The sequence below is a fragment of the Capricornis sumatraensis genome, chromosome 4, assembly GCF_032405125.1.
Source record: "Capricornis sumatraensis isolate serow.1 chromosome 4, serow.2, whole genome shotgun sequence".
Classification (NCBI taxonomy): Eukaryota; Metazoa; Chordata; class Mammalia; order Artiodactyla; family Bovidae; genus Capricornis; species Capricornis sumatraensis.
In genome coordinates, this window is record NC_091072.1 from 42,210,763 (window position 1) to 42,221,575 (window position 10,813).

Below are 10,813 nucleotides of genomic sequence, written 5' to 3' on the forward strand. Positions count from 1 at the left end.
TCAGCTATGAGAATGTCAGATTTGGTGTGGACTAGAAAAAGGCACTTGGGTCTTCATTTTTGGTGAGTGTGTGAGTAGATGTGTATAATTTGACAATAATCTTTTATAAAAAATTCTGTCTCTAAGATTTTTAATCAGACAAGTGTGACTATGGTTTTTTTCATATTCAGATATGTGTACAGCAGGACTATTCTTAATAGCTGAAATTAGAAATAACCTGAATATCTCACACATATATCATAAATGAATTGCTTCTTACATCAATCTTATGCAATGTGTTATATTAAATATGACAGTTTAATTCAATATATGTCATTAGAGAACAAAGATTACATATTGATGTGGAACAGTATTCATGACTTATATATATGAGAAAGAAGTTTGCTCTAGATAGAAGGGACAAATATGCCTCTCTGCCTTCTTTATGTCTTTCTCAAGTACTTGATATATATCTTAGTAATTAGACAAGAAAAATGTATGAAAAGAAACTACTAGATGTGAAGCTTACCTCATCTACTTGCTAGTTCTGTGATCCAGGAGGAATTACAACACTCTGGAGCCTATTTCATCATCTGAAATCTCAGTAGAGAGTCAGTTCCTGGTTGCTGGGAAGACTGAGAGTCAATATGAGGGTCTGCTTTGTGCTAAAGCTCTTCTCACACACGTCTTTACTCATGTTGCTGCCAACACAGATGAGAAGGTGCAATTTTATAATGAGATGAGTGCCATGTTACTATCAGCTACTTTCTACTTTACTTACAGAATGCTCCTAACATATTAATTGTACATAGAGGAGTACCACTGTGTAGGATTTGATGCCAAGCAGTCTTTCAGAGGAACATGAGTGTAATATTTGGTGATGGTTGTCACTGATGTACTCATTTCATAAAACCTTTATCAATATCCTGAGGGATTCAAACTGTATAATACCATGCTTGGGGAAAAAAAAATAAACTTGACCAAAAGGGATCATACAATTAATTCAATTAATAACACAATACTCTAAACCCACCTTTCCAAATTAAGAACTTTTACATAGAAGAGCTTTAAATTACAATGTCAGCCATGGCTGGGATGATGCTTTCAATGGGGTCACATTATTTTGAGATAATGAAAATAGGCCGGCACTAATGATGGTGAAGTTTTATCTTGCTCTGAGCCAAACCCTGTGGTTATCTGCCCTCCTTTCTCCAAGGCACATGCTCTAGTAATTCCGTCTAAGGACACCCCAGCGAGCCGTGCACAATACTCCGTGGATGGCAGAGTTTACTGATCTAGTCAGCCTGACCAGAATCACCACTTTGCTGTTGAGAATTTTTTTGCACTGCCCCATTTCTTTTTAATCTATTAAAAGAACAGCTTGCTTTAACAAGTGATCTTCTCATGTGATGGTGAGTGTATTGTCAGGAAAAACAATTTGCCTCACAAAATAATTTGAATCACAAGCAAGTCTCCCATTCAACTAATGAGGAGAAGTCTATGTGTAAGTAATGTTTCAACAACAGCCATTCATTTCAGAGTTATGGCTACACTCTATTTTTATGGATAAAAATAAGCAACCTCTTAATTGTCTCCAGTCAGTAGATAAATTGAAAAAAAAAAGATTATCTTTAAACGGATACTAAAGCAAGTTAGTTTGAAAGGCATCTCTAATACAAAAATTGTGTAAGAAACAAAAATAAATTGGTTTCCCCATTAAAACCGAAGCCCCAAGGACCTCCCTAGTGGTCCAGTGGCTAAGATTCCATTCTCCAGTGGAGGCCCAGGTTTGATCCCTGGTCAGGGAACTAGATATTGCATGTCTCAACTAAGATGTGGAACAGTCAACCAAATGAAAATAAATATTAAGAAAATCTCAGCCCCCTTGCTGCGCACACACACAGCCCCCGCCCCCCCAATCAGAATGGGAGAAAGTACAAGCCATGTATCTACTCAGGAACATGTATCCAGAATATATAAACCCTATGGCTAAATAGCACACATTTCGGTTCAGTTTGGTTGCTTAGTCATGTCTGACTCTTTGTGACCCCATGGACTGCAGCATGCCAGGCTTCCCTGTCCATCACCAGCTCCCAGAGTTTACCCAAACTCATGTTCATTGAGTCAGTGACACCATCCAGCCAACTCATCCTCTGTCATTCCCTTCTCCTCCTGCCTTCAATCTTTCCCAGATCAGGGTCTTTTCAAATGACTCAATTCTTCACATCAGGTGGCCAAAGTATTGGAGTTTCAACATCAGTCCTTCCAATGAATATTCAGGACTGATTTCCTTCAGGATGGACTGGATGGATCTCCTTGCAGTCCAAGGGACTCTCAAGAGTCTTCTCCAACACCACAGTTCAAAAGCATCAATTCTTCGGTGCTCAGCTTTCTTTATAGTCCAACTCTCACATGCATACATGACTACTGGAAAAACCATAGCTTTGACTAGATGGACCTTTGTTGGTGAAGTAATATCTCTGCTTTATAATATGCTGTCTAGGTTGGCCACAGCTTTTCTTCCAAGGAGCAAACGTCTTTGAATTTCATGACTGCAGTCACCATCTGCGGTGATTTTGGAGCTCCCCCACAATAAAGTCTCTCACTGTTTCCATTGTTTTCCCATCTACTTGCCATGATGGGACCAGATGCCATGATCTTAGTTTTCTGAATGTTGGGTTTTAAGCCAACTTTTTCACACTCCTCTTTTACTTTCATCAAGAGGCTCTTTAGTTCTTCGCTTTCTGCCATAAAGGTGGTGTCATCTGCATATCTGAGGTTATTGATGTTTATCCCAGCAATCTTGATTCTAGCTTGTGCTTCATCCAGCCTGGCATTTTGCATGACGTACCCTGCATATAAGTTAAATAAGCAGGGTGACAAAATATAGCCTTGACGTACTCCTTTTCCTATTTGAAACCAGTCTGTTGTTCCATGTCCAGTTCTAAATGTTGCTTATTCACCTGCACACAGATTTCTCAGGAGACAGGTCAGGTGGTCTGGTATTCATTTTCCACATTTTTTGTGATCTACATAGTCAAAGGCTTTGGCATAGTTGATAAAGCAGAAGTAGATGTTTTTCTGGAATTCTCTTGCTTTTTTGATGATCCAATGGATGTTGGCAATTTGATCTCTGGTTCCTCTGCCTTTTCTAAGTCCAGCTTCAACATCTGGAAGTTCACGGTTCACATACTATTGAAGCCTGACTTGGAGAATTTGAGCATTACTTTGCTAGCACGTGAGATGAATCCAATTGTGCAGTAGTTTGAACATTCATTGGCATTGCCTTTCTTTCGGATTGGAATGAAAACTGACCTTTTCCAGTCCTGTGGCCATTGCTGAGTTTTCCAAATTTGCTGGCATATCGAGTGCAGCACTTGCATAGCATCATCTTTTAGGATTTGAAATAACTCAACTGGAATTCCATCACCTTCACTAGCTTTATTCATAGTGATATTCCCTAAGGCTGACTTGACTTCTCATTCTAGGATGTCTGGATCCAGGTGAGAGATCATATCATCGTGGTTATCTGGGTCATAAAGATCTTTTTTGTATAGTTCTTCTGTGTATTCTTGCCACCTCTTCTTAATATCTTCTGCTTCTGTTAGGTCCATACCATTTCTGTCCTTTATTGAGCTCACCTTTGCTTGAAGTATTCCCTTGGTATCTCTAATTTTCTTGAAGAGATCTCAATCCTTTCCCATTCTATGTTTTCCTCTATTTCTTTGCATTGTTCACTTAGGAAGGCTTTCTCATCTCTCCACGCTATTCTTTGGAACTCTGTATTTAAATATGTATATCTTTCCTTTTCTTCTTTGCCTTTAGCTTCTCTTCTTTTCTCAGCTATTCGTAAGGTCTCCTCAAGTACATGTTTAGCAGGCAAACAACCTAATTAAAACACTGGCAACCAATATGAATACACATTTCTCCAAAGAAATAAAAATGACCAACAAGTAAATGAAAAGATGCTCAACATCATTAATCATTAGGGAAACACAAATCAAAACCACCTCATACCCACTTGGGTGTCTGAGACCATAATGACAAGAAACAAGTGGAGGCAAAGATGTGCAGGAATTAGGAGGCTAGTACCATGCTGACGTGAAAGTGATGATGGTGTGGTTGCTGTGGAAAACCACCTGGCAGTCATTCATCAGGTAGTTGAAACATGAGGCTACCACAAGTTTCAGCATTTCCACTCCAACACATATGACAAGAGAAGTAGGAAACACATGTTCACACATAAATCTATACATGAATGTTTATACTAGCATTATTCCCAATTGTCCACATGTGGAAACAACCCAAGTGTCCATCAGCAGTGAACAGATCGACAGTGTGTGGCACATGCATACAGTGGATATTATCTTGAAAACGTCATGCTAAATACGAGAAGCCACGTAAAAAAAACACATACTGAGTTCTTGTATTTACATGCTGTATCCAGAGCAGCCAAATCTATAAAGACTGAGAGTAGAGCAGTGGTTGCCTAAAGCTGGAGTCTGGCGTAAGGAGGAGTGACTGCTGAGGGCCCCTGTTCAATTTTAGGGGCGACAGCAGTGTTCTCACATAGGTTGTGGTGATCACCGCAGCATCAAACCCCCACATTTTTAATAGTAAAAAAGAAAACTCTTGAATTAAAAGGGTAAATTATTGTACCCTTGCATTAAAAGGGTGAATTTTATAGTATGTGCATTTCTTTCAATAGTGCTCCAGCCTATAACGCGAAAAGACACTCACCTTCATTCTTAAGAGGCACATCTGAGAAAATAGCTGCACACTGCATCTGATTTCCTAGGGCAGCAACAGTGGTAATAGTGTCCAGAAGGGGGGCAGCGAAAGGAAAGGATGGAGGTGGGGGGCGTGGGCGGGTGGAGATTGGACACAGTGTCCAGGTCTCTGCTGAGATGGGTTGGGAGGAAATTGGGACGACACTTCAGAGAGCAATTAAGTAAGACTGAGAACTGTGGTGTTGGGGAAGACTCTTGAGAGTCCCTTGGACTGAAAGGATATCCAACCAGTCCATCCTAAAGGAGATCAGTCCTGGGTGTTCATTGGAAGGACTCATGCTGAAGCTGAAACTCCAATACTTTGGCCACCTGATGGGAAGACATGACTCATTAGAAAAGACCCTGATGCTGGGAGGGATTGAGGGCAGGAGGAGAAGGGGACGACAGAGGATGAGATGGCTGGATGGCATCACTGACTCAATGGACATGAGTTTTGGTGAACTCCAGGAGTTGGTGATGAACAGGGAAGCCTGCTGCTGCTGCTGCTAAATCGCGTCAGTCATGTCCAACTCTGTGCAACCCCATAGACAGCAACCCAACAAGGCTCCTCTGTCCCTGGGATTCTCCAGGCAAGAATACTGGAGTGGGTTGCCATTTTCTTCTCCAATGCATGAAAGTGAAAAGTGACCTGATGTGCTGCTATTCATGGGATCGCAAAGAGTTGGACACGACTGAGCGACTGAACTGAACTGAGCAACGCTACAAGGTCCACATTCAGTTAGGCAGTGCTTCTCCTTCTTAGAATCTATCCTGTATATTTAGCCTCCTGCTGATGTATCACTGTAGAAAGGGGATTTCATGGTGACATTGCAGAGAAAGACTAGAAATGAACCAAATGTTCTTCAGCAGCAAACTGGCTAAATAAATTCTGGTTTAGCCAATTAATAGAATGCTGCACACCTAAAAACAATTACATGCACATGTGCAGATGGAAGAACTTCACAAATATATGGTTAAGTTTAAAAAGGCAAATTTTAAAAAATGTAAATAATATCCCCATATTTTAGGAAAGTAAGAACAGAAAAACAGTCACGTATATTAATAGTACACTGGGGACTTTCCTGGTGGCCCAGCAGCTAAGACACCACACACCCAATGCTGAGGGCCCTGGTTCCATTCCTCATCAGGGAACTAGATCCTGCATACCACAACTAAGACCCTGTGCAGCCAAATAAATAAAAATATATACACACACACTATACTAGTACATTATGTGAAGGACGCTGAAGCACAAACAGAAGCAAAACTGAAGACCTGGTTAATCATAAAGAGGAAAACTAGTGCAAAAGGCAAGGCATGACCCTTTATTCCGTCATCTTCATATTTATTTTTATATCTGCTTATGCCACTCTAATCAGTATCATGTGCATGTATTACCCTTTAAATTATTAAAACATGAGTAAATAACTGAAATTAACTAGGAGCTCCAGATAGCATAATAATTTCAGAGTCAAGTCAGGAGTTCAATTCAAAAAGACCTTTCATGTTGCCCTGTGTCATGATGTGAGGTCTCTTGTGGCAGGTCCATTATCCAGGATTTTATTAATTGGAAGTCTGAGATCTATTATGGCCAAAAATATATAGTCTTGCTTGCAGATAACAGAAAGTGGCTTTGCTTAATTTAAGCAGACTACAAATTTATCAGGATGAGCAGAGATGCACAGAATTATAAACACCTGGATAATGAGCCATGGTAACTTAATGGAAACCAGCAGATACTGAACCAATACAAAGACAGCACTATTTTTTCATTTCTCAAATATTTACTGAGCAACTGTTATGTTCCAGGTTCTGCTGTAGGAACTGGAGATTTAAGAGAAAAGCTGGCCAGACAACTACCCAGGCATCATGCAACCAATTTTCTAGTAAATGTGGGTCCTGGGGAAACTGTGCAGCTACAGTTCTAAGTAGCTGAGATGTCCTGACATTTCATTCTCACAATAAATCTCTGAAGCTGGGCCCTTTAAGCGGCACTGGTTCTCCTGGCTGGACAGCGCCACCCCTGGTGGCTGGGGTTACTGCTGCACCCGGCCCCCAGACTGGACAGGCCTGCCCGGCTGCAGCTGGAACCACCACCACCCCCAGGAAGCTCTTGATATTGTCCCCAGAGCTCTAGCCCCAACACAGCCCCGAGTCTCTGCATCACTCATGCTAACCCTGTGCCCAGGGAGGGAGCATCCCACTGGCTCTGCTCACAAGCCCATCTCCTGGGTGCTGATATTTAGAACAAGTATCTGACATCCCCCATGCATGGCAGCTGGTGAATGCACCTGAAAGTGAAAAATTAAATTTTGATTCATACATGCTGATACAGGAGGATCGCAAAAAGGTATGGTTGATTTACAAGGTGCCAACATCCAGGATAAAATATGTTTACATAAGAATTGGAGATGGTAGTGAGTAGCATAATCCTGCATCTACTGAAGGTATGTGTGAATGTTCAGTTGCTCAGTCATGTCCAACTCTTTGCAACCCCATGGACTGTACAGCCCACCAGGCTCCTCTGTCCATGGGATTCTCCAGGCAAGAATACTGGAGTGGGTTGTCATGCCTGCTTCCAGGGGATCTTCCCCACCCAGGGATAGAACCTGCATCTCCTACATTGGCAGGAGGATTCTGTACCACTAGTGTCACCTTGGGAAGCCCTTCTACTGAAGGAGATGACAATATTATTTTTGAGGTTTTATGAAACTATCTTTAAAAGGCTATTTAATTATTTTAAATATTTGATTACTTCTTTGTATTTGTTTTGTAAAAAAAAAAAAAGTGGGACAGGAAACATCCCATAAATTCTGGAAATATACTTTGAAATGAGGTCAGCTTCATTTTACAGTTCCACTATATTCGGATGACCCCAGTCATAATTAACAACACATGTGCATTGAGTGGTTCCATGCAATTAAGCCAAATACATTTCAAAATTGTGTTTTATAAGTAAATTGTTTAAGAATAAACTTATTTGGCAATAATCCCTTGATAAATGTTCTCTGATCTGAAATTTTAGTGTTTGCTTCTTCCTCAGTGCTGTGCAGAACTCTCCACTGTGAAGATACACAAGTTAATAATCGTATCACCTGCCTGGTGTCTGAGATGTTTATACTTGCCTTCCCTTCTAATGGACAGAACTCATTTTATAGAAACTTGCTTTATAACATTGATGTGCATTCTTTGATGATTTCTAAACTCATAATGAATTTTGGAATCTATGCCAATAAAGGTAGATTGCATCAAGATATTTACATGTCTCCATGGTGGCTCAGATGGTAAAGAATCTACCTGCGGTGTGAGAGACCTGGGTTCAATCCCTGATTTGGGAAGCTTCCCTGGAGAAGGGAATGGCTGCCCACTCTAGTATTCTGGTCTGTAAAATTCCATGGATAGAGGAGCCTGATGGGCTACAGTCCATGGGGTCACAAAGAGTCAGACATGAATGTAATTCCACTCTATAGAGACCTGGACTTCTTGTGTAATTCCAGTGATTTGTCCTGGGGCTGGAGCAAACAGCACATGCTACCCACATCTATAGACAGATACAGCCCTGTATATGCCTCAGACTTTAAACAAATGTGAGTATTTACAGCCATAAGCAAAAGTCAATATAACCACAGCCCCCTTTGCTGTTTTCACACTGGAAACACGACACTGTCACAGTGTTGAAGGTAAATGAGGAACACCAGTTTTTTTGTGTCTTACTCCTTAAGATGGATGTTAGAATCTTTCAAAAAAGTGTCAGCTGCTTCCCAATAGAATGGGAACACTTTCTGCATCTTGTAGAGTCTACCTTTGTTTATAAAACTGATTGTCGCTCTGCCTCTGGGTGAGCAGGAGGACACTGACGGCAGGTGAAAGCTCCCTTTCTTTTCCAGACCCCGTGAGCTCCGACCAGGACTCCTCGAGTCACTACCAAGGCACCAGCAGTGGCTCTGTGGCGGCCGCCATTCTAGTTCCGTTCTTCGCTCTCATCTTATCAGGGTTTGCATTTTACCTCTACAAACACAGGTACCGTAGCCTCGCCATCAGTTTACAGATTCTGCGTCGCTCCCCAAGCCCTGGCCCTGCAGTCCTGACGGCCTGTCCCCCTTCTTGTCTCCCACCCCTAGGACGAGACCCAAGGTCCAATACAACGGCTACGCCGGCCACGAGAACAGCAACGGGCAAGCCTCCTTTGAGAACCCCATGTACGACACGAACTTAAAGCCCACTGAGGCCAAGGCCGTGCGCTTTGACACGACTCTGAACACGGTGTGCACCGTGGTGTAGCCCGCGGGCGGCCGCCTCATAGCCATACCTCCGACGACGGACAGCAGGGACCACAGGTGCCACAAACCCTCCCCTCCAGCCTGGCCCCTCCCGGCCACGCAGGGGATGCGGGCCACAGACAGACCCTCGTCCCGAGAACGGACCCACCGCCGCCCTGCTGCGGCCCCGGCGCGCGGAGGAGGGCGCGGCCCTGGGACGCGCGGCCTTGCCCAGCAGCCCTGCCCGCCTGGTGTGGCCCAGCTGCCTCTCAGTGCAGCCTGCGCCGGACGGCCTCTGGGCCACATGTGGTAGCACCGCAGTATGGGTTCATTGTTTTTTTTTCTTTTTTTCTTAAATCCCCATGAATATTCTGGAAAAAGAAGAAAAAAAAAAAAAAAGCCCTCCTGAAGAAGATACCTTTCCGGCAGCCGCACACACCTGCAGACGCTTTGCGCCGTCCTCCCCGAGACCGGCAAGCTTCGAGGGCCCCGCAGCTCACCTCGGGGCCGCCCCAGGGCCATCTGCAAACTTCCCAGTCAGCTGTTCTCTCGCAGAATTTTTGATGCACAATTTTTTGCACTAGTGTGTTATGAATGACTAAGATTCTGATAAAAAAAAATAAACTATTTACACGGGGTTTCTACACACTATCCATTGTATATAAGCATCATTGCCATACTGTCAAGCTAAGCATTCCAGCTGCAGTTTAGTTAGCGTGTGAGAAAAAAGAAAAAAAAAATCCCCAGATATGGCACAGGTTTTAAAAGGAAAAATAATATCGAAGAGATGTATTTTATTACTGCTTTCTGTTAGCTTCACAGCTGTGTTGAATTCATGGAGAAAGAACAGAGGCCTTTTATTTCCCGCATCCTTTCTTTAGTCTTGTCCCCATCCCATGACCGTCGATATTCCACTACTTCATAGCAGGAGGTCCGCAGCACTTTCTGTGCCATGTACAGATGTGAATAGTAATTTATTTTGGGTCACTCATGACCTACCTGTGGGTTTGGGCTCGCCACACAGTCTTCCCGTCCATCCTCTGCTGTGATTTCTCTCTTTCGCTGCCATCCCTCTCATTTTTTGTTAAAGAACTGTGTGTTCCTGGGACGCAGTGGAAAAGTTTCGGGATGATCGAAGTAGTAAATGTTCCTTTAGAGGCAAGGAAAAGTCACACCCACTCTTCTTTCCTGATGACACAGTTTAGATATTACTATTATAGATTTCTTCTGTTTCATGCTATATAATCCCAGATGGAACGAAAACTTCGGTGATTTTTTTGAGCTCAAAATTCTTCACAGGTAAATTATGAATCACAGTATAAATAAAGTAGGTGTGACTCCCCAGGTGGTAACAGCCCAGACAGGAAGCAGAAGATGCAGCCGTGAGGATGTTTACATAATAAACTCAGAGATCGTGTTTATTTTTACTTACAGCTGTTTGATTTTTTTTTTTTTTAAGGAAAAGCGTATGTTATTATCTGAGTTTTAAGTATGCATTTCACTTACTGAGAAGGTCCCCTTTGTCCATCCTTGGCAGCATCAGTAGAAACTTGGTTCTTGAGGACATGTTCGCACATAGATTTAAGACTGATGTGTTTGTTGCATGCTTTGATGCAGGGCTTGAAAAGTGAAAAAGGAAAAACACAAATGTCAGGATAATAGCTCATTCTTTCAAAAGTTTCAGTTTGAACATTTCAGCCGCTCTTACCCATGGGGCACTCACTGTTGTGCTGCCTGTTTGAAGGGCACAGCTGTCAGGAGGTGTGGCCAAGCTCCATGGTCCCGGCCTCTCCCAGCCTCTCCCAC

The 10,813-nt window shown here is 42.6% G+C and overlaps 1 protein-coding gene across 1 annotated transcript in view; it reads left to right on the forward strand.

Moving 5' to 3' along the window:
• CSMD1 (CUB and Sushi multiple domains 1) overlaps nt 1-9,029 on the forward strand; it is a 1,675,023-nt gene extending 1,665,994 nt beyond the window's left edge. The window contains exons 69-70 of the mRNA XM_068971399.1: nt 8,636-8,768; nt 8,870-9,029. Of these exons, the coding sequence (XP_068827500.1) occupies nt 8,636-8,768; nt 8,870-9,029 (293 nt within the window). The remainder of the gene's footprint in view (nt 1-8,635; nt 8,769-8,869) is intronic.
• Nucleotides 9,030-10,813: the final 1,784 nt, after the last annotated feature.